At 36.6% G+C, this 25,871-nt stretch overlaps 1 protein-coding gene across 1 annotated transcript in view; it reads right to left on the reverse strand.

The window, feature by feature from the left end:
* gpr158a (G protein-coupled receptor 158a) overlaps positions 1–25,871 on the reverse strand; it is a 93,858-nt gene that overhangs the window by 29,802 nt on the left and 38,185 nt on the right. The window contains exons 3-5 of the mRNA XM_066718156.1: positions 13,954–14,056; positions 9,603–9,832; positions 6,431–6,499 (exon numbers count right to left, since the gene is read on the reverse strand). Of these exons, the coding sequence (XP_066574253.1) occupies positions 6,431–6,499; positions 9,603–9,832; positions 13,954–14,056 (402 nt within the window). The remainder of the gene's footprint in view (positions 1–6,430; positions 6,500–9,602; positions 9,833–13,953; positions 14,057–25,871) is intronic.

Genomic DNA, 25,871 nt, shown 5'->3' on the forward strand with positions numbered 1-25,871 from the left:
GACATCTGCATATACAATATTGTGATGTGTCCTACCTTTTCAGATTTCTAAATAATTGGGTCTGTGTTTCTTTAGCCATTCCTTGATTTATACCAACATATAAACAGACTGATTTTTGAGCAAAATAAGCAGGAAATAAACTTTTTGTCTGAACATTTTTGAACACAATCCAAGAGATTTCAGCATAACTGGGGAACAATAACAAGAACAATGGTTTTGTGGTGCGTTTCTTTGTTACACTGTGTTACACTGAAACCATGGCTGTGATCAATAATGTGGATGCAAGTCAATGAGCAAATAAAAACAAACTGTTTTCTAAAAATACTTTGCAATAATGATTTCCATGTTCACTTCCTGGCAGGAACCTTTATTCGGCTGCTTTTTTCAGAAAAAAATGTGTTAGGCAGGCAGATCTAACAACCCTTTCATACCTAGTTTGTTCGGAGAATACAATTCACACTTCAGTTCAGTTACGCACATAGTTTGGTTCATTTTGACAGCTGTGAAACATCAAAAACCTTGTTTTGCACAGATTATAAATGTAATGGAGGGACTAGGATCACCTTAAAATGGTGATCTCAAGCTTGGTTTGCGTGGAGTGACAGTCAAAAGTTTACACACTATCAACTAGCATGAGTTTTTCAACTCTCTAAAAAAATATAATTGATAAATGAATCATTCAAATTAAGAATGATACACGTGAATTAGCTTTGACAAAACGCATACATTTACTTATAATTCCATCACACAATTCCTTTATACGTTCCTCTGTTGAATAATAGTAAATATTACAGAACAAAACACAAATGCTTAGATGTTTATGAAACCCATAGGAACCCTCTCTATAAAATATAAAACACGTTATGAAAAAAATGTGGAGTGAAAAGGGAATTAATTACATTTGGAAGAAACAGCATGCTGAAATCTACCCATTTGCCTGAAGATAAAATAATTTGATCAATGCACATATTCAGTGCACACCTGTGGCTCTGATACCCAGTCACTAAATGCACAAATGTTACAGGAACTGTGGATTACACAAAGGAGCATGGACAGATGTATGCTTGGAATAACAAGAAGAGGTAAGCAAAATACATGTATGGACCCAAGAACAATCAAAAATAAGTGAAAATGTTAAAATGGGCTGAAGACATTGCAAGAAAAACAGATCATAGATGGGCAAAGGAAGCTATCGAATGCATACCAAGAGATGAAAAAATACCTAGAAGACGACCACATAAAAGATGGGAAGATGAAATAATAAACTCTGCGGGTGATGTGGAAAAGGGAAGCTATACATCAAAGCAAGTGGAAAAATCTTGGAGAGGCATTCAACCAACAGTGGATCGATATGGGCTGATGGTGATGATGTAGATATACAGACATACATATGTGATACATTAAATTCACTGACCTAATTGATGGTTTGGCTATTCCAAGAGATGACTCCAAACCCAAGGGTTAAATTAAAAAATCTTACTTTTTTTAAAAGTAATAGTAATAGTAAAATCCAAAACCAAAAGATATAGAAATCAAAGCAATCATATAAATGTCGGCTAACTCTTTGAACTACTGATACTAAGACCTGTGTGTTACATTCCCACACTTACACTAGGCAACTGGGCCTGAAGTTAGTATATATATATATATATATATATATATATATATATATATATATATATATACACTCACCTAAAGGATTATTAGGAACACCTGTTCAATTTCTCATTAAAGCAATTATCTAACCAACCAATCACATGGCAGTTGCTTCAATGCATTTAGGGGTGTGGTCCTGGTCAAGACAATCTCCTGAACTCCAAACTGAATGTCTGAATGGGAAAGAAAGGTGATTTAAGCAATTTTGAGCGTGGCATGGTTGTTGGTGCCAGACGGGCCGGTCTGAGTATTTCACAATCTGCTCAGTTACTGGGATTTTCACGCACAACCATTTCTAGGGTTTACAAAGAATGGTGTGAAAAGGGAAAAACATCCAGTATGCAGCAGTCCTGTGGGCGAAAATGCCTTGTTGATGCTAGAGGTCAGAGGAGAATGGGCCGACTGATTCAAGCTGATAGAAGAGCAACTTTGACTGAAATAACCACTCGTTACAACCGAGGTATGCAGCAAAGCATTTGTGAAGCCACAACACATACAACCTTGAGGCGGATGGGCTACAACAGCAGAAGACCCCACCGGGTACCACTCATCTCCACTACAAATAGGAAAAAGAGGCTACAATTTGCACAAGCTCACCAAAATTGGACAGTTGAAGACTGGAAAAATGTTGCCTGGTCTGATGAGTCTCGATTTCTGTTGAGACATTCAGATGGTAGAGTCAGAATTTGGCGTAAACAGAATGAGAACATGGATCCATCATGCCTTGTTACCACTGTGCAGGCTGGTGGTGGTGGTGTGGGGGATGTTTTCTTGGCACACTTTAGGCCCCTTAGTGCCAATTGGGCATCGTTTAAATGCCACGGCCTACCTGAGCATTGTTTCTGACCATGTCCATCCCTTTATGACCACCATGTACCCATCCTCTGATGGCTACTTCCAGCAGGATAATGCACCATGTCACAAAGGTCGAATCATTTCAAATTGGTTTCTTGAACATGACAATGAGTTCACTGTACTAAACTGGCCCCCACAGTCACCAGATCTCAACCCAATAGAGCATCTTTGGGATGTGGTGGAACGGGAGCTTCATGCCCTGGATGTGCATCCCACAAATCTCCATCAACTGCAAGATGCTATCCTATCAATATGGGCCAACATTTCTAAAGAATGCTTTCAGCACCTTGTTGAATCAATGCCACGTAGAATTAAGGCGAAAGTGGGTCAAACACAGTATTAGTATGGTGTTCCTAATAATCCTTTAGGTGAGTGTATATACCTGTATATATTTCTTAACATTCAACAAATCACATTATACATATATATATATATTTTTTTTTCTACCAGTTAAACCAATTACAAAAAAAAAAAAAAATCCAACAAACCCTTTTGCCCCTCAAACATAATGTCAGCAGCCATCTTGTTTAGCTGATTGGACATTACGTGCCTGAGGTCTCCAAGGCTGCCATTTTGTTTACCTTTGGGTTACCTCACACCCCAAGATTAATCCACCAAACATTTCTCCCTAAACAAGGAAACATTTCACTTCATATCATGGGCAAACAGAGATCAGGTAAGTATGCACTCAAACCTCATATGTTTCACACACACAGTTCAGATGAAAGGTTCTTTGGAGGAAACAAAACTTTAATACTTTAAAGAACAAATAATAGATGGGTCTCCCTGTCACACTGAATAGTTTTCATATCACATCTGCTTTTATATGCTCTGAAACACAGTTGCTATCTCCCTCAGACTTAAAATTTCTCTCCTACAGCCTGTGAAATGCCGAGGCAGTTCCCTGCTTAATCTAAGCTGAAACATCAATTTTCAGCTCCGCTATTAATTAATCAGGAGCATTATTTTTAACTGTGTGATAATGTTTGTTCTTGGAGGGCTCTTTAAAAATGCATGCTTTGGCAGGGATGGTTGTATCGGTCTCTGATGTTTCTACAGTCTTTACTACAATGCACCATCTTCAGTCGCTCATTGTGTTTTGTTTTGTTTATTTATTTATTTTGCTTTATTGTGGTGTATATTGAAACTGGCAGACCTAGTTAAGCTAAGAACAAAATCTATATAAAATAACCTAAGGGTCAGAATGTATTATCCCAATGATATTTGTTTCTCATTAGTTTTATAATGGCAATGCATTGTGATGCTCCACCATTATTGCTTAAAACCAACATGACATATATAGTACAGAACATCTGATTGTGCAGTAATATCTTCAGACTCATGCATTATCATCATCCTATTATGCACAGTATATGGTAGGTTAGAGATGTATAAAAAACGAACAACACAGAAATGGCAAGATGGCAAAAAGAAGAACTATTTGCCATAAGGGAGGAAGAGGCAACGGACCAGAAGAAGCCGCACTCCCCGGTGTGGAACACAGTCAGGGAAATAACGCTTAGGGGAGTATCTGAAGCAAAAAATCTGGTAGCTACAGATGGACTGGGAGGGAAAAGGAAAGCCCCCAAATACAGCAACACAGTGAAAAGACAAGCCGGGGAACGAAGGAGAGAACAAGCCACAGAAAAGGTGTTATCCTAACTACTGATTTTGGTGTCATGAAGAAAGCATAAATATGAGACGTATAGAGACACAATTCTATAAATGCAGTCTGTGCAAAAGCCCTAATACATGTCATTTGAGGATTATTTTAAAATCTGGTGTTTTATTATCCACATACTGACATTGTGTATGGCTCGTTATGGCCAACATCAATTTAATTAGTTTCAAAGGAAGATAAGACTAATTGTTGGTTTCCCAGTAACCCAGACAGTGCTCACACATTCTGATGAGGAATGAGTTTATCGCCCACCTCCACACAGTATATGTCTTTGTGACAGTCTGAGGATACATAGACACAGTGGGGTAGAAGGCTGATTGATTTGTCAAAACGTAAATGTAGAGTTTGCTACCTTCTTCAGAATGCTGCCCTGAGATTTAAATAGAATCCTTCTCTGTCATTTCGTTTACTTTTGCTCGCTCTACATAACAGGCTTATTCCAGCAGATAGTGATGTTATTGCATGTGACATATTCAACAAAATTGCATTACTCCACGAAGCAGAATGCCATGGGAATGAGACGGGATATGTTTCAGCTCCTAATACACTGGAATTATTTTGAATAGAACGGTCCTGCTGAAATATATTTAGCAGCACTGGAAAGAGAGCACTACAACAATTTAGTTCCGTTTCACAGACAACGCAATAGGACGCAATTCTTTAAATTGATTATAAACATTTTCTGAGATACCATAATACACAACTAACTGCCAATGAGTCGTTATGAATGGATCTCAAACAGGAGTTAGCAATGAATAGAGCGGGGTCCTTGAAATGGCCAATGCAGCGATCAATAGAAACACTTTGTCCTTTCTCTACAGGCCAGTTCAATAGCATTATAAGATGCCCTCTTTTGTAAATGGCATAAAGAATTCTGACACTACAGTCCCCATTTCACAAAATTGTTGTACTGTAATGAAACAAATGTGAAGAAAATATTTCTTGTTTAGTAAAAGGTAGATGGGTTTGACGTTTGTGTTCTGATCCCACAAACGCAAAACTCATATAATGTATATCTGCATTTGTTTAGTTTTTCAATCTCAAGGGGATAAACACACCACCCAAGTAGAGTGCCTTTAATAATAGATGAAAACATGACACAGCATCATAGACCTCTGTTGTGTATCCGTCACTGTGGAAAAGTACAACAGCAATTTAATGATAATTACTTTCTAGAGCACTGTAACTCCTAACTCTATTGATAACCTGCTTTAAAGCAGTTTTAATTACATTTTCAATTCACCTTTACACCAGCGTATAGCCTTGTAAGTTAAGGGAATAAAGAATAACCCTTACATGAGCACTACACAAATTATAATTGTGAGAGCAACAAACACACCGGCATAGCTGCACATTTTTAATTATCATTTTAATGTGGTTGGTAGTAAGTAATTTATTTTACACATTTTCTGTTCTTATCTAGATTATTTCCTTTTATTAAATTCCTGAGTTCAACCTGTAATTCTGAGCTGTGTGTGCAGATCTATTTTTAGTTTATATTTTAATATTTTATTTCCCCTTGAACATGCTCAACTGTAAACTGTAATTGTATTTGGTATCAATGACCCTACATTTCACAAATCTATTTGTTGCTACTTTTTTCTCATGTAGAAGATGTATGATTTTCATTGGACTCATTTTAAGATCTTTATAGAATTATTATTATTATTATTAAAATCAGCAATTTAATGTCTTTATACATTTGAAATATGTTTTCATACAGTACTTGTTTTGGGCCCCATTTACCTAGGCTGGGATAAGTAATATCTGTCTAATTTTCTTCACTTTCTAAAACAAACAGTCAATATGAGAGCCTCTAAATTGCCCAGTAAAAGCTAACATTTTACCCTACAAAATGTTTGCTTATTTAAAGACTTTAAAATAAAATGTGAAAAACACTATGTGAATAAACCTTTTTTGTATACAGTAGTCCAAAATCATTTAAGAACAATGTAGGTGGAATCAAAACCAGTCAGCATTTGCTCTGTTCAGTCACATTTGGTTTGCATTCTTTAACAGCTTCTCATTAAATGCACTAGAGTCTCCAGAGCGAATATTATTTACAGTTGCACTGGTATTGCAATGATGATTACAACTTTAATTAGTATTAAAGTATAAGATTAAAAAATGCAATTATTATTATAAACCCCACAATGTTTTTTTATTGTTTGTTTTTTGCAATACATGCTTTTGAGCGAGTTACGTCACTCACGTGGAAGTATAGAAGTAAAAACTCACTGGAAAGTAGAGAAGCAGAGCCCCAAAAAGGATGGCCTCCAGGAGAACTAGTCCAGAAGCTCTGATGCTCTGAAAAAGATTTGACAAGAATGTTATTTTTACCTGATCAATGCAGTGTGGTGATGTCTAACAAAGCAATGCTTGTTAGAAGACCTACAGTAGTATAGTGTTATCCAATTAGATAGATACCCACAAAAAGAGAGTATGCAATATCTCCACCACATATGAGACTTTTAGATGTCCACCACTATTAGTACAGAAATATAACTGGAAAATGGATCTTCATATAAGTGGGTTATTATGGATACAAGCAGCACAGCTATATATAGACTAAAAATGTTGACTGCCATGAAACCCACTGTCAGGTAGAGTGGAGTTGAGCCTTCATCTTAACCTTTACCCTCCAAAAGTTTCCACAGCCTTAGGCCTCATTAAAATACCTTATTTAGCTCTCATTCTCCACCTCTTTCTTTCCTAGAAACTTTGCACTTAGACCCTACCATGTCCTCATCCACAGTGAATATTGAACACGGAGATGCTTGGCCTGCATTCATTAGTTCCTAATTCTCACCGCACTCTAAACCTTCTGATTGAAAGTTAGGCATTTCATTTTTATACATTTTTAAAGATGCAAGTCTCCAGAAAGGCCCCTAGTGGCCCATATTTCAGGCTGCCAACTGCAGCTGAGATGTGTAAATCACAGAAGGGGGTTATGTAACAGTAGGGGACAACTTCAGCAAGTTAGGTCAGACATGTTAAGGCTTGCACATATTACCTTAAACACAGGCAGCAACAATATCATCCCAAGATGCATCCCAATGCAGCATTATTACTCAAACAAGTGTGAGCGTTTGATTTGGCTCCATAAAGAAGTCTGTGTTTTTAGAGGTTGTGTATAGCTGCTAAAAAAACAATCTCTGTATTACTCAAGTATGAGTAATTATGTACATTATTATTTGCATTGTTCTCTCCCCCTCTACACTCTGCAGCATCCTCAGTGACTAACTCTACATGATTACTATTATTATTAATTATTATTACCCTTGTTCTGAATGGTTATAATCAACCTAGAGAGGAATAACATAAGTAGATACAGTCAAAGGTCAAACATCAAAGGTCAACAATGTGAGTATTTGTGTCCAGAGTTATTGGAAATGATAAAAAGGCAGGTGCATTATGGCTTTTTTTTTGGTATCTTCCAATGCAGGCTTGCTAACTCATTGAGGAAGAGCATTTAAGATTATATTACCTCAGACTCAAACTGTTACTCTGCTGTTTAAGTTTTTTAGTTTTTGTTTTACCTTGACTTTGGGTCATTTGGGTCTCGCTGTGATACTAAACAACAATGAAGGAAAATGGATCAAGAGGCTGCAAGGGGTTTCAGAGCAATCAAACAGGCTGTTCTGAGACTGTTTCAGATTCACAGAGTTTATGCTGAAATGTGTATGAGGGTCTCAACATAGAGCAACATGTGTACTGATGTTTTTGTCTTTAGATGATACACTTTTCTTTTATTAGAAACTGGGCCTGAGGCTCATTCCTTACTTAAAAAATATTTTTCCTCTGGTCCATTGCAAACCATAATGTAGCTTTAATGTTCATATTCCTACAGCGTGAAATGGCATTAAGGCCTTCAAGGCCTATTCCACTTTAGCATGTCAGTCTGAAGTGAGGTTTTTGACGTGGATTCCAGAAGAAAGCAAAAGTAAGTAAATAAATAAATAAATTCACGTCACCAAGAGGCATTCTAGAGCAGCAGCTAAAAGTCATCATATTGAGGGAGTCACATTTAGTAACAAGAGGAGAGAGAACATGTATTTTAACATGCACTTAAAACGATTTTAAAACAAAATTCATAATTTTAAGTCAATAATATTGACTTTTCTATTTAATTCATGGTTTTGATTACATGACCTGTCATACATTGGCTATGATAAATGAAAGTACTGCATGAATACATGAAAACATAGGCAATGTTTTATTAATTTGTAAGATGTTTCTTAATTGAGTGAGAGGATCTTCCAGGACCTCATATAGTATGGGCATACAATACATGAATGTACTTGTTTGCAGAGAGGGTTACTTACTCATCAATATGATTATACTAAAATGGGGTGCAGGATCAGAATGACCCAGAGAATCAAGGTTTTTAGAAGACCAATGCAAAATGTATAACTGGACATGACACCAGCAGTCCCATTCTATCAAAGAAAGACAATATTTTTCCTCTACATTGTGACAGTTATGCTATGTTTATAGGGTTTCCAAATCTGGTAGAATCTGTTCCAAAATATTTTGTAACCAATGAAAAACAATATATGTATTACTGTATTGCATTTTAGAATGTATTAATTTGTAATTACTAATTTTCTTTTTTCTTTTTTTCTGTCAAATCCACAAGTCTATCCATCTTACTTAACCCAGCGGAATTGCAGAACTAACCCTAATGTAAGCAAAGTTTACTGGGAAATGTAATCCTAAACCTAGGCCATCCCAGTACTTAACCCTTAGTCCACATAATAAACTTAATTTGAGAGCACAATATTTCCACATCCAGAACACAATCTGTCTCGGTTAACCCCAATCTAATATCTCCAGCTAAAAGTCTAACTATATTAATCATTCTGCCATTGTGCATTTGTTTTTAGTTTGTGACTCCGTCATTCAGAATAATGATTACATTGAGGGTTATTTTGGCCTCCTATCAGCACTTCCAATTTTCACAATTGACTGTATATTTAAATCTGTACTCATTGGGATTTTAAGATGTGTTGTCCTCCTTATGCAAAAAGTCCTTGTTTTGATTCGTGCTGTTCTAGATGTATTTGGCCTCACTAGTTTATTTTTGTAGGAAATAGCCTGTTAAATTTGTATCCGGATTACAAGTCTAATTTGTGATATCCATGACCTACCCATATTATTTGGTTCTTCACAATGGGTTGTGTTGTACTACAAAAAAATTAAAAACATCCAAGTTAACTATGTGGAAAAGTTTTAATAAACGATTGAAAGCATTGGAAAATGTTGCCAACCTCCTTTGTAAATGTAGGTCTTTACTTTCCTCGAGTCCTCAAAGAATAATCATGATATATAAATATATATTTGTAAACCCTCACATTAAATATCAAACCTTTGAAACACAACACCGAATGAACAAATGACAATCACTTACCTTGTTTCTGCGAAAGTGGTAGGCAAGCAGCATGCTGATGAAATCTAGCAGCATACACACTCCTTGAAAGGAGATTATAGCAATTCGTAAGTATCCATCCTCCTGTGCATAGCAGGGGGTATCGTCTCGACAATAAGAACATCCTTCCCTGCATGGAAAGCATTCGCTGCCAACATCAGACATCTCCCCTCCATATGAGCTCCCAGAATCTTCATTTTCTTTCTCTTTCCCTGTTAAAAAAAGGCAAGTCTGTGCATTAATTGGATGTGTTGACTGAAGAAAATAATTAGGTTCTTATATCATAGTTGGGGCTACTAATACCAAGTCTGTCCAAACTCTTTAAATGTCTAATTTTCTACAATGGTTACTGCTCAAACTAAATTAATTTACTTAGCTTCAGTGTTTTGATGATTCGTTTTTTATGCATCTGCACGACATGAACACAATGTAAATTAAGATTATAGATTTTTTTCAACATGTAATACAACATAATTTTACACATAATACAGATTTTTACATCCATGACACAAACAGCAACCACAAAACAAGTTAATTATGCTTAATCAACAATATTTTCCCAGGAGTCTAACATATTTGTAAATAATTGATCTTGTGGTTGATATTCCCAGATTGTATTATGTTGGCCACTTTTTTATTTTTTTGTTGCTGTTATCTCTACCAGTCACGCAACTATGCTATAAGTTATTTAATCATTTAAAGCATGGTGTACTATAATAAAGCAAGAAGTAAACCCAACATTCTCCCAAGTGGCCTGTGAGACCATGTTGCAGGGAGGCACTGAAAAAACGGATGAGTCTGTGCATATTCCTGATCTGCTAATGAGAGGGAGTTGCCTCTCTTGTAATAAATCCCAGGATAGCAACCCAACATAAATATAACAATATGTTTGCTATATATATTTCTGTTGAGTTGTTCTCAAGCATCTTTGCACATTGTCAACTCAGGTGTAAAAAAACACAGATTGAATCTCCAACAATATGGTCTTAGAGTTTGTCGTCTTACTTGAGGGTAGAATAACATGCCACCCAACAGTAAAATTGTTTGAGTCTCTGTGGCTGTGTCACTGTGCATCTCTTTATTAAATGCCAAACATCCAGAGAATACACCTTTTAAAAGGAACAACATAAAACCCTCTCATCGTACTTATTTGCGAGTGTTTGTAGCCTTTTGCTCTCTTCAATAAAGTAGGTCCAGGCTAATCAGTTAATGTCCCACAGATGGACGCCCCACTAATCCCGGATCTGTCACCCTCTGTGGACCACAGTGGTGCATTACAGAACTAATCTAACTGTCGACACCCACGGCACGTTTCTGCTTTCACTAATTCAGCTGCCACGCCAGAAATAGTCAAATCCATTTGAAATCAGGGGAAGATGGTTTGATTTCAATACAGACGTCATACAATACTGCTGCTATAACGTGTTTGTGTAAGTGTGTATCATTTGTTCATTTATTTCACAAATACACGTGTGGGTCTTTGGTTGATGCTTCCCACCCGCACTGTCAAAAACAAAAGCGATTCCACACAGGCAATGAGAAAAAGCCATTAGTCAAAAACATGGAACTAGCTCTCTTCAGAAATGTGTCAAGAGCATCCCCTCAGGGTTTAAGTTGTGTTTTATTGCCCAGTGGTAGGTCGCCTTCCTCTAATCCTATTACCACTAGCAATGTGAAAGTCTGCTCCTCTATTGTCAAAACTCCTGTGCTTTCTTCTGCTTTTTGTAAACAAGGGAGAAAACAAGATCAGTCAAAAGAGCTGAAAACAAGCACTTCATTTCTAGTGATGCTCTGTTCTGATGTAGTACTGCATACGGAAGGGGGGAAATACCAATTTGACAGCAAGATTGATTATTTTTAGGAGTAGGAGTGGGAGTAGCAGTAAATTGCCTTGGCAAATATGCAAGAGAGAGTGCAAGGAACTTTGGTTATGTTACAAGTAGATAGAATTGGAATTAATCACTCAGCCCTCCCTCCATCAGGAATACTTGAGTTCACAGTTTTCCTGCACATGATGTAACAAAGAAGGTAACATAATGCGCAGGACAGCATATTCATGAAATCATAAAGTATTTAACCCATAAGGGTTCTATAAAGAAGTATGATAAATTAAGATCTGTCTCCAGTAGGATATCTTTGTTTTTCACACAATTTTCTGATTTTGCAAAGAGATTTATTGGTTAATGACATCTAGGAGCTCCAGATACAAAACTAATATGAAATGTAACCCACAAAAGTTGTAAATTTATAAAGTACTATATATTTTTTCCTAACATACTATAATTGTGAGCATTTTATAATAAATGATCAGCAGTGTCCAATTATTTATGTTCAACCTGATCCATATAGCGATAGTATAGTAAAGTAAATAAAAAGTATTTAGGATTGTTATATCATATTCTGACACAATATCAAAATTTTGCCCCCCTTTTCCAGCAAATGAAAGGAAAGTTACGAATAAGATGTTTTATTTATGTGGGGAACTAGGAGACTTCTGTGTAATGTTCCTCTTATGGTCAAAAGTGATAGTCCAACCAAGTCATGATCTGTATCACCACAACAATGTAAATACATTACCACTGGCAGACTCTTGATGCAAGTCAATATTAACTACATAGTACATGAGCAATTTAGCATTGCCACTGGAATCCAAGGACAAGCAATCTTCTGCTTGTATGCATGATTTTGGTTACCAACGGTAGGAGGTGTAAGTGTTCTTTAAATTCTTAAAAGGTATATTTTCATACATTCTCTGTAATTGCACTTTCCACTGGAATAGAGCAAGACAAATGTTTGAAATGTGCAGTGTAATATTTTATTGTAGATTGTGTTGAACATTTTTAATGCAGACACCTCTTTGGCCAATCTAAGGCATTATGACTTTGGTGACTTTGTGTTCATATAGTATTTGAATCATTCATGTGCTCAAGCATACAGTACACACTAACTAAAATCTAGGATTAAATACTTTTCTGGAATGAGAACATATAGGTGAGGCAATAGCATGCATTTAGGTGAATTTACTGCAGTAGTAGCTAAACTAATAAATAAATGAAAAGGAATCGATAATGTCTGCATTTCGCACTTTTGGAAGTCATTTCATTTGAAGTAAGTTTAGTATTGTGTGAAATGTGATGCATGACTGGCCTGTCAGTTATTTGCCTCATAGTACAGTGGCAAGATATATTCAATATAATTATACCATAATGATTGCATTTGCAAAGTGGCCACACATGCCTCATAGACTATAATAAGGACACATACAAACTGAGCTGAACCCTATTAAGCAAGGGGCTACTGATGGCAGCAGCAGCATATAATCCAGTGAAACGCAGAACTGTGTAGGAGGTCCAGCACACCCTTTTACAAGCATCTCCAGCTCCCACAGCAGTCACAATTGCAGCTTCCCCATACTAAACGACTTGTCTTGTATTGTCATTAAGTATTCATAATAAGATTATGATTCTTCTTAATGAGGAAGACAGTGCTACGACACACAAGAGAAAACAACCTTATTTGGCAGAAAAATTGTTTATTAAAATTAAACGCAAAATGTTTTAGTGTTACAGTGTCTTATAGTCTGATAGTGTTCATATCTCTTAGAAAATAATACTACAAATTGACAACAAATCTGTCACTTTCCCACCAGATGGAAGAAGAACGGTTAATCACCTGCTTACAGAAACAGCTACCATCTTTTGAAGATTATTCCTACCACAACTACCTGCCTTTGAATGTCCTGAATCCTAAATTGAATAACAGTCAGACTTCAAATAAGGTTTATTTCACTCCACACCTTAGAAATAAAGTGGCATACTGATTGACAGTTGAATCACTCTGACATGCATATTGCTGTGTAGGACCCGACTGTAATAGAGAGATCCTTTTGCAACAGCATAAATCAGGGGTTCTCAGCCCTTGTCCTGAATTATCCCTGTGTCTTCTTTTCATTTATTTTTTAGTGTTTAACTTACAGCTGACAATAATTAGTTCAGTGACATGCTCAACATAGTAAACTCACTTGGTGCAAAATGGTTGAGAACCACTAGTGTAACAATACACTCAATAGTTTCTGAATGTTTGACATTGTCCAAGTTTAAAACAGGCATTTCTCCTGGCAGTATAATGTTTTGTTAAAAAATGGTGAATGGTGACTACATACATGCTTCACACAGTAAAAGAGAAGAGATATATTGTCATGGAGTACACAGTTAGACAATTATTTAATCTTGTTTAATCATCTTACATTGTGAAATAATTATATTTAGAGCTTTACATGCAGGTATAGAAAGACAAGGGATTCTTACTTATAGCTTGAATTAACGCCACTTACTTTTGAAGCCATTGACAGACACCCTGTTGGGATGGTAGAATCCTTTCTTGCATTGGCATTTGTATTTGTCCAGAACAAATCCGTGGCCTTTAATTGGTTTGCACTGAAATACAAATACATAAACATGGATTTCCTGGGTACAAATAAACATACTTTTCAAACAATAATTACAAATCTTATCACGCACCCTTTTAGGTAATTTAGTGAGTTGTATTTAATTTCATCATCATTTTGAGAATGTATTAAATTGCCTTCATTCTTAACTCTGTTCATACATGCATACATACATACTCAACGTATTTGAAATGATAAGATTTTGAAGTTGAAAAAGTTAATGAAGTAGGGAAAAGGAACATAAAGCAGCCAAACAGTATATATCACATCAATCTTGCTTCATGACCTTAATTCAGAAACAAATAAAATAAACAATACAAAGTCATATCAACAGTTATCTAACTTATCCTGAATTGATTTCTTGATATTCTTTCTTTCATTTTATGTTCACTGTTATTGGCCACCAATTAATTTTAAGAGATGGGGGGGGAACCTATAAATTATCATACATTGTGGTGATTTAATGTAGGAAAAATGAACATCTCCTGAAACCAATTAAATTATATAAAAAGAGAAAAATAAATACGTCTCTAAAGCCCACATTTAATTATTTTACAAGATAAAATCTGTTATACATGCCTTCAGGGATATATGTTGCTATCATAATTTGAGTTTTTCGAAGTTTCCTAAATTTACCTTCCATATCTTCTTATTTAATTAGCAATCTTCATTTACTTTACTAATACAGCACAGAAGTGCTAGAAGTAATTCCCAAACAAAGTAGCAGGGGGAATCCGTTGCAGACTTAATTTCACACTTGCCAACTTACAAGATCTAATTAATATCTAAATAAAGTACAGCTTTATTTGAAGGATTAAGAGGAACACTTAAATACTATTTTTAGTGGAACTTGATTCATTTTCTTTCTATTAAACTACAGGTCAGGAATCCTGGGCTTTGTGGCACAAATTGTACTTGGAGGGATATCTTCAAATACTGTACAATAAACTGCACCATGTCTTGAAGTTGATGCATAGTTGATGGATAAGTAATTAAAGCTTTAAAATGCAACTTGATACTGCTTCTTTTCTTTTTAACTCTTGGTTACATTCTATAAAATAAAAGTGGTCAATGTCAATATTACATCTTTATATTCTGCATTTTAACTAGTTAAGAATATTTCATTTAATAACAGTCAAGTACAAAAATTTCCATGGACATCTCTTCGAGCTATATAGGACGGTGTATATGCTTTAAAAGCATCCTATCAAATTGCTTACAACATTGCCAAGAATAAAAAGCCTTACACAACTGGGGAACAACTGATTCTCCTTGCAGCAACTGATATTTACAGTACGATGCTAGGTGACAGTGGGGCTGACAAGCTAAAAATGATCCCACTGTGTCAGACAATACGGAGAGCCGCTAATTTCTGACATGTCAGAAAGTATCAATGCACAGCTGATCTCCCGATTGCAATCCAGTTTATTTCAAATCCAGTTGGATGAAGCAATGGATATATCCAAAGAAGCTCATTTAATTGCTTACGTTTGGTACACTCACGAAACATCAATATTTTTTGTTCTGCAAGCCAATTAAGATGTGTGCAAGTGGATCTGAGCAGTTCAGCATTTTAAACGACTTTGTAATGTCTCATGAGTTGAAGTGGGAAGCCTGCATCCGAATCTGCACAGATGGAGCCCCTTCTATGACTGGAGTTTAGGATACATTTGAAAACCAAAGTGTTAGAAATTGCCCCACATGTATCATAGTGAACCCCTTGCAACTCGAAACATGGATCAGGAGCTCAGTAATGTTCTAAATACAGCTATTAGAACCGTGAACTTTATGGAGACCCAGTCCACAAAGTCACATCTCTTTGCAGTGCCTTGTGCAGAAATGGGAGCTGAGCACGATTCTCTGTTGGTTCATATAGAAGTGAAGTGGTTATCCGAAGTATTGCAATACTTAGTATCCTAAAGCCTCGCTAAGGGGCCTGGGCTTTTTAGTGATGCGGAAGTTCGCAGCACGTTGGCGCGGGAGACCGAGGTTCGAGTCTTGCCATAGCCGGTAACCCCAGGATGTTACAATATTTGTGTGTGAAAGGGAGGCGCAAGCATAATATTTAACAAACCGGGGGGCTCAGCTCCAAAAGTTTGAAAACCACTGCTCTGAGGGATTATTTACACATGATGATACAAAAAGGGATGCTTCATGACATGTCACGCTGCACTATACTGTAAAAGCTGAGATTTAAAAAATTGCCCATCTTTTGAAGCAATGAGGCACTGTTATTTTGAGAAAGTCAAGCAGGATTCTGCATTTAGGCGAAGTATTTAAAACCCATGGGCAATGCAATGCTTTTCTGCATCACTTCATTGATGCATGTATTTTGAGAACTGTGCTTGTTTTACAATATTTTAAAAACAAAAACAAAAAAACGACAAAGAATCGCCCTTATAATTAGGAGAATCAGAACGATGCCCAGCAAACCTGCATTTAAGTCTGGAACCTCATAATGTCAGTCTAGCCAACACACCCCAACTGATTAATTATAGACTAGCCCTTTATAACAATGGACAAGTATGTCCATTCTACAGTTGGTGCATTTAAAGATAAAGCCATTGTGAGGTACTTGCACCACAGCATACATGGAAAGCCAATCCCCATTAAGGTTTTGTATAGCTTGTCTTTGAAAAACACCCACTGCATTCTCTTGAGGTGAAAGGGTGGCGTGTCTCTGTGTGTGGTTAAATGATACGGCACCTCAGCCAACACAATACGAATCTTGTATAGCAGTAGAAGTAGAGTTTTATAGTGTTTGTCCTCTATCGAGCATTTCTGGGTTTCATTTGCAGGTTAGAGCTGATGGCACAATGGTCATGTACTGTTTGACTTCACTCCATTCCCATTCTTTAAAGAGGATAAGGAGTATTTTCAAGAGGCATTTAAAGTATGTGGGAGCTCCCTGCGTACACTACTAACCAGTGATATACTGGGGGTAATTCCATCCTATTCTTATTTGTGAGGATGCTCAAAGGATGCTTTTGTTTTAAGGGAGCATTTGTGTTTCGGAAGGAAGAGAACCCCATGGATCAATGTCCGTGGAGGCTACCGGAAAGATGGGACAGAATAATGATCACGAGCGCCAAGGTGTATTAGTTCCTGCAGTAACGGTGCCTGTTAGGTTGTCAAATGAATGAGTTTAGATCACACAGAATGTTTGTTTCCAATGACATCAACTATAATCAATTTGTGCTGTCTTAAATCACCTCTGGTTGACACGTGCCCACAGTGAGCATCTAGGGCAAGTGACAAATAGAGACAGCCAATGAATCGCAGAGTAACTCATGAGCAAGAAGAAGCACATTGTAATAAATGGTAAGATTCAGGCTGGATACAATCTGTTTTCTTTTTATGGCGCATAAAATGTTCACTAAAAGTAGAAAATTGTACATTGTTTCCCCCTCCAGAGCACCAGATAAGATACAGAAATGCAAATGCAATTTCACATTTCTGTTAAACAATTTTACATTGTTTTACTCTTTTCTGTAAATTATTGTCCACTCCCTTTTAATTTAAAATGCCAGTGTTTAAATGCATATTCAACACACTTACTTTTGTATTGCTGTGAAATCAATATTATTATATAAATTATTCATTTTTGCAATGATAAGAAAAACTAGTCAAGACAGATGTTCAGTTTAATTTTAATTTCTCCCAAGAATTGTGTTAAAATGTGAGCCTATTTTAATAGAGAATAATATATTGCTGACAGACTGGGGAAACCTGATGTCAGTATGGCATGAAATTGTTGTTTCTAAGTGGCAGCTCTTAGCACAACTAAGCACTGTGACCCACAATTATATTTCAAGATAATAGAAAAATGACAAAAGTCATGAAGAATTCTCTTCCGCAACTCGAGAGAGTTTAAAGAAATATACTGGGAAGAAATATGAATTAATTAGGAGCTCATTAAGTCAAACAAACCCTGAGCGAGCTGCAGATTTGTTCTCAATTGCTATGCTTGAAAATAGCCTCCAGATCATACAAATAATATATGTTCCCATAAACAAAATATAATTCATATTGTTTAAATCTATGAAAACTGAAGTAACATACTGAAGGTAAATCTAAGCCTCTTGTGGCATATTATTACAGAATGGCATGAGACTTGAATAAACATAACCACATATAGGCCAGCTAGTACTGTACCAGTAGTGCAAAGGATTAATACAATAAATAACCAAACAAGCAAATACAAATCTTAAGGAAATTAGTAAATTGTGCTATATTTAAACTGAATTTACTCTTAAAAAAAAAAATATATATATATATATATATATATACACTCACCTAAAGGATTATTAGGAACACCATACTAATACTGTGTTTGACCACCTTTCGCCTTCAGAACTGCCTTAATTCTACGTGGCATTGATTCAACAAGGTGCTGAAAGCATTCTTTAGAAATGTTGGCCCATATTGATAGGATAGCATCTTGCAGTTGATGGAGATTTGTGGGATGCACATCCAGGGCACGAAGCTCCCGTTCCACCACATCCCAAAGATGCTCTATTGGGTTGAGATCTGGTGACTGTGGGGGCCAGTTTAGTACAGTGAACTCATTGTCATGTTCAAGAAACCAATTTGAAATGATTCGACCTTTGTGACATGGTGCATTATCCTGCTGGAAGTAGCCATCAGAGGATGGGTACATGGTGGTCATAAAGGGATGGACATGGTCAGAAACAATGCTCAGGTAGGCCGTGGCATTTAAACGATGCCCAATTGGCACTAAGGGGCCTAAAGTGTGCCAAGAAAACATCCCCCACACCATTACACCACCACCACCAGCCTGCACAGTGGTAACAAGGCATGATGGATCCATGTTCTCATTCTGTTTACGCCAAATTCTGACTCTACCATCTGAATGTCTCAACAGAAATGGAGACTCATCAGACCAGGCAACATTTTTCCAGTCTTCAACTGTCCAATTTTGGTGAGCTTGTGCAAATTGTAGCCTCTTTTTCCTATTTGTAGTGGAGATGAGTGGTACCCGGTGGGGTCTTCTGCTGTTGTAGCCCATCCGCCTCAAGGTTGTACGTGTTGTGGCTTCACAAATGCTTTGCTGCATATCTCGGTTGTAACGAGTGGTTATTTCAGTCAAAGTTGCTCTTCTATCAGCTTGAATCAGTCGGCCCATTCTCCTCTGACCTCTAGCATCAACAAGGCATTTTTGCCCACAGGACTGCCGCATACTGGATGTTTTTCCCTTTTCACACCATTCTTTGTAAACCCTAGAAATGGTTGTGCGTGAAAATCCCAGTAACTGAGCAGATTGTGAAATACTCAGACCGGCCCGTCTGGCACCAACAACCATGCCACGCTCAAAATTGCTTAAATCACCTTTCTTTCCCATTCAGACATTCAGTTTGGAGTTCAGGAGATTGTCTTGACCAGGACCACACCCCTAAATGCATTGAAGCAACTGCCATGTGATTGGTTGGTTAGATAATTGCATTAATGAGAAATTGAACAGGTGTTCCTAATAATCCTTTAGGTGAGTGTATATATAGCATATAAATATTGTAGAACAGCAAATGCAATTTCTAAGAATGTTTATTTATTTAAGTTTTTCTCCATTGATAATGAAGCTGGTCAAAAAGGCATCATGCAGTATTTGTGTCTGTGTAAATGCTGCCGTCTCTAATAAGGGGTATATTTACCTTAGCCTGAACTTCCTGCTTTCTCATTTCCCTTATGCATCTAAGGAAACTTTACAACGGAAATGTGACTGCCGTGGTCCCACACCTATGAATGATTTAAGTGCGCTGATGTCTACTCAAATATTTCTCTTTTAAATTTGCTAGCAAAAAGTTCGTAATTACAATTTCAGAGCAAAGCTTAAGTGCACTGGGTGCCATGGATATCAGATTTTACACAACAGGGATTTTGCACTGCATGTAATGTGTTTGATGTGCTAAAGATGTCTTTATTAAGTGTATTCTGTTTGATAAACAGTCATGAATCATGAGTCATGAATTGAAGGATCAAAGCTGGGTGAGAGGGTTTCCATAGAGCCTTGTTTTGCATGTCTGTACTCTTAAATTTGATGACTGCGAAAGATTTCCAACAAAAATAAATTCAACCTAAACGACAAATCATTGCTTAGTTTGCCTGCTTCAGATGTAGTTCTTCCAATGTCAGCGTGACTCTTCAGATACTAACATATTACACTGAAATCACCCAGATATGTCTTAAGCTGCAGGAGACCCAAAATGAAATCTACAGCCCTAAATTTAGACGATTTATAGTTAACCCAGCAATGAAAGCCATTCATTTTAAACTGCTCCCTTTGGTATGCCTATGATCAAGTACTTAGTCAAAGAAATATCCTTTCATTGTTTGAAAAAGCGTATAAAGATTATAGCGGCTTGAGCTATTTTAATTTATCACTAGCCAACAGCAATAGCAGCATGTTGGTAGAATTAAAATCTAGAATGCACAACCTAAGAATTGCCAACTGTCAGAGGACTAGATGTCCGTAAAAGCTGCTACTTTCAGATAATCCAGACTCATTCCCAGTGGTCACCCTGTGTGGAGGAGGTCCAACAGTGATTCAGTTTTATTGGCTCTGTATCCCACATCCCCCTCAAAATTTGCGTCCATACTAAAGTTGGTTTTAATTCCCATAAATGCCATCTAAGATGTATAATTTAACTTTTTTTACAGCAATGGAAAAGCATCTAATATACTGTTGTGTACTGTAATCTTATAGACACGGTTTGGCTATTGTACCACTATTGTAACCATGACAGAACAAGATTCAAAGATGAAATATAGAACCTGGAAAATCGCACCAGTGACAATTCTTAGTTAATTAAATGGAGATCAGAAAAATCCGCAATATATAAGTGTGTGAAAAAAATATGAAGTCATCAATATGAATAATGTAATCCTTGTCCTCTTCCCTCGTCTCATTCTCTCAGCCTTGCACAAATGTTCCAGAGTTTTAACTTGATTTTATAGATGGTCCTGAATCTTTTCCTGGCCATATTCTAATCCCTGCATCCCATAATTACATTCACGTGGTTCTCATTACAGTATCTAATTAAACACTTTACTTTTATCGGGAAAGGTGATGACAGTGCAGAGTACACTGAGAGGCACAGCATCATGGGATGCTATTAGAGATGGAGAAGTGTACAGCTGGTTTATACTAAGATGTGTGTGTTGAACATTTCAAATGTTATATTTGTAAAGATGCATTTCTAAGTGGAAATGTGGTACATTTTATACAAACCCTTTGATGTGTTTATTCAGTTTCGTCAGTTTTAGAAATTAATTCTTATTGGCCCCTTTTTCAAATCATGTTGTATATCTTTACATTTCATAATATTACTGTTAAAACGCAGGTGGAAACTGAGGGCAATGGGCCACCACCACACCAGTTTTAAATAAATTAATAAATATTGAAGTAATGTATCATTTTGTACTGACTATAGACTAAATTGTGTGTTGATCAAGATAATGTAATGGAAGAGCATTTAAATAAGGCAACATTGTTTAAAGGCATTTCTTAAACAGTGTAAAACAAACTTAGACTGTATGCTTGATGTGACCAGGGAGTTCATTGTACATCAGCTAAGAAGCACAGAATTTGTTGTGATAAGGCTGACGATACCTCTGATCTGTCAACAAAGTGTCAGTCAGTGGTGGGGTATGTTGATGGAAGAGATAAAGTTGTAAAAAGGTTTTATGGTTTCAGGCACCTACATGATTAATCTGCAGATTGACAAAATATTGCTTGGACACCTGGGTATGGTTTCCCTGGACTAATCAGGCAAAGAAAATTTGATTTCTCAAAGCTATGGTGTCAATGTAATGCAGGGTGAAACTGGAGCAATCCAAAGACAAGTGCAGGACAGATACAGAAATGTCCACTGCCATATGCACCAAATTAATCTATTAAACAATCTAGACTTCTGTGGATGTTGAGATTCTTTGAGTTTAATTTCTTTTTTTCCTTTCCACAACATAATACCACATATTGGCATATTGTACAGCTAGCTCTAGACATTTGTCAGCAGAATCCGCAAGGTGCAAGACTCGGTAAGCAATCTCAGTTCTGAACTGCCACCACTCTGTGAGTCGTCCAGGCGAAAGCCCTGATGATGCTAGAAACAAAAAGATGGTGTCCCAAACCAGGCAGGAACAATGGATGGCATGGAAGACTGTGGAACAACACAAGATTGGCTGGCAGGACCATGGTCAATGGAACAGAGTAGGATTAGTTTCCTCATCAGGTCAACATATGATGTCTATCACCACAATCTGAATCTCTGGATAGGAGAGGATCCCTCATGTCCTCTGTGTTTAAGGCACATTAAGACAGGACATAAATTGTCTCTTAGCCAATCATGACCAAGTACTGTGATGATCAGCCTCAGCTTTGGAAGGAAAGTAAAACATGATCAGTAAATTGTCACTTTCCTAACAAAACATTACACGCATCTCCACCAAAGAAAGGTACTAAAACCAAGCCACATCTAGGACAACTGAAAGCTGCTAGAGATTGGAAAATGCTGGCAGATGTTGGTCAATGGTGAAGAATGACGAGTCCAGGTTTACCCAATGGAAGTGGGCTGTCAAGGATTCGTGGCATACTTGACAACCCGGTTTCTCAGATGCCAGATTCAGTGGTTAATTGCTGCATCACCCAGTGAAGATCTCATCTGAAGCAGCAGAGAGGATGTGGTTGAGACTCAAAGATTCTTATGGGCTCTTCAAGCATAATAGGCAAGAAAGTAAAGATGATGCACATATAAGTATCGCTGAGCTGCGTGTGGGATGGAGGGGGGTGGTACTGGGATTCCAGAATCACCATCAAGCCCTCTTGAGGTGTCGTGGGCTAGTCAACAAAACACCAAGAATGGAAGGTGACCCCAGAGATGTACCCTACATAGCTCAGTCCAGACGGTCATGCTGATGCGCTGGGGACACCACACTATGGTTGATCCCTGGAGCCAGCATTGCAGCTGCAGTGTGTGCTGATGCTCTGGGGAGGCAATAAAAAAGCTGATCCCCAGAGCCAGCATTACACTTCAGCCATCAGTTCCAGAAGGAAGGATCTACATCATCAGATGGAAGGAAACATAGGAGGTTGGAGAAGCAGATGGATCACATTAGGTTCCTGTAAATGTATGTATTAATTATCTTGGCAAGAGCTGAGTTCAAGCACGCATTAAGTATTAACATCTACTCTCATGTTATGGAAATGTGGCAATGTAGCAACATTTTAATGAAAAATCACCCCACATTTAATTTGAATTTAAACGCTACAGATTTCCAAGCAGAAGAGCACTGTGTGGTGGTCCTTATATTTGAAAGATGAATGTGCATCAAATTGAGATGCATATATCTAAAAATGCGATTGCAATCTATTAACAGAAATCAAGATATTTACTTAGTCAGGGATCTGAACATATATATTATCTATTACTAGTACCTCCTAGCTTCTCTTTGTAAAGGTGGCTTTATGAAGCAAGCCGGACCCCGTTGTGTTTTCGATCTGCTTCACTGCATCCATTGAGCTGTTTATGATCTTCCTTCATCTCAAGTGGAGGTCATTGCTAATTCTGTTTCAAGTCTCCCAAAAGGTCCTGTCTTATTAAGCATAATTTCATAATAAGATATCAAAGCATGATTTCAAGAGTATCTATTCACGAGTTTGTTTGTTATTTATTTATTTAATCAATGCAGGTCATTTACTCAGATATGAGGAACATTCAAAATGATCCACAATGTTGAAAATAAGCTTAAGTTATGTTAATGTAGTCTCCTGTAGAGCGCTCACAGTTTCATGTTAATGATGTAAAATAAATTATTTTTGCAGCCATATAGCTATTAAAAAGCACTCCATTCCTACTTTGTAAGGAATATTGTGAGTCTATTATGTATTATTATTAATTATAATAATCATGATGCTAGTATTAGAAGTACAATAGCAGATCAAATGTATATATTTGATGGTGCAGTTAATGTATAATGATTTAAATAATATTTCATTGTACATGCTTAAAGAATTGTCAGTGATTCAAATTAGGTTTCCTTAGGTTCTGTCAAGAATGAATGAGAGGCATTACTATTGGGAAATACATGAGAGGGGTCAGCGGTCAACCTTTACTAATCTTCTTCACTGGATTTCACAGGAGGCTGTTGCATTGAATTACTCCCCCCAACATCTACTCTCATTCCACATAGAGAAATGTAGCCGAGAATCTCACAGAACTACTATAACAGCAGATAAAAAAAGAGAGAAAGAAAAATGCATTACATATAACTGCTCCTATAAGTGAATCCTGTAATATGTAAAGAATTATAAATTATGAAAGAAAAACATAGTTAAAAGCCCAAATGCTATAAATTTGTGAATACAAATAAAAAGCACCTAGCCCCAAATTAGTCCTAAATGTAACACCAAATCAGCCATACCTACATGAGATTTACCTACAAACAGATTTATCTTGGTGATTTGGTAGAGTTTGGCCCTGAGGGTTTGTGTGGGATAGTGCTGATCTTGTTGTATGGGACATCATAATGCTACAAAGTGCAATAGTGAACTACCTTCATTAGAGGGTATTTGACATGATGATTTTTAACTTTTAACTATGTTCCTAAATCTTAAAAGGTATTTATTGATTTGAATATTAATGTTGTATTTACTTACTTACAACACAACATAGTGTGGGATGTTTTGGACAGGTTGATCATAACATTTCTGTGCATACACAAGGTAATATTTTAATAGATCTTAAGCTCTGATATGCATGGTCAAGCACAGATGCCAGTTTGTGGCAACAACTGTTATTACCTCTTGGGGGTGACTTTTTTCTCTTTCTCATTATGACACGCTTGGAGCCCAGAACAGATGTGAATCTCTGGGAATGCTGCCCACAACTTTTAATCCAATCAGTTTGAATTAATAGAGCTGGGGTGGTCAAAGCTTGTCACAGTTGAATGTGTTGTTCATCTCTCTCAGGTTTAAATGAAGTGGGATTTCTTGTGAGAATATCTTAAAATGTTACAGTCAGTTCTTTTGTAACATAATATGCCTTGAAATCCATAATTTATTTTATATATATATATATATATATATATACATAGATATAATTTAACTAATTTGTTATTTGCAGTTCTATGGCTAGATCATTATTTTATATGATGCTGATCATCTATAATTTGCATAATCCACAATAATCCAGATTTGCTTACTATATAATATGGTATATAATCCAGAAGAGTTAATCAGCCAATCTGACTTAATAAGTTAATTGTAATTTTTTGCTCCCAGTAATAGTACTTTTAATGAGCAACGAAAACACTATTTACTGTAAATATTTCAGCTACACTTTAAATTCAGGTCTAAATGTGACCTGCCAATAAACTTACATTTCATTCCAGTTTAATTCTCTTAAAAAGGTGTAATACTGTGTAATTATAATAAGATAATTATATCTAATCCTCTTAATTCCACAACTATCTTTTTAGAGCTATAATCTTGGGATATTATGAAAAATGTATTTACCATTTAATTACTTAAACAAATTACACTTCTTTCTAATAATACATTTAGCCCATAGCTTGCTATATAGTAATTTACCTGTGTTACAATAAATCTCCCTATTTGGTTTAATCTGTGTGTATTCTGGGAGCCAAGGGAGACATTCTATGAAATTAGTTCATATTAATGAGATCTGTTTATTTTTCCTTACAGTACTGCTAGAATAGCTCTAAGTTATATGAACAATTCAGTATTCAATTGAATTTATTAATATTCTCTTCCTGATGTCTGGTCATTA

This window comes from Amia ocellicauda, chromosome 2 (assembly GCF_036373705.1).
Source record: "Amia ocellicauda isolate fAmiCal2 chromosome 2, fAmiCal2.hap1, whole genome shotgun sequence".
Lineage (NCBI taxonomy): Eukaryota > Metazoa > Chordata > Actinopteri > Amiiformes > Amiidae > Amia > Amia ocellicauda.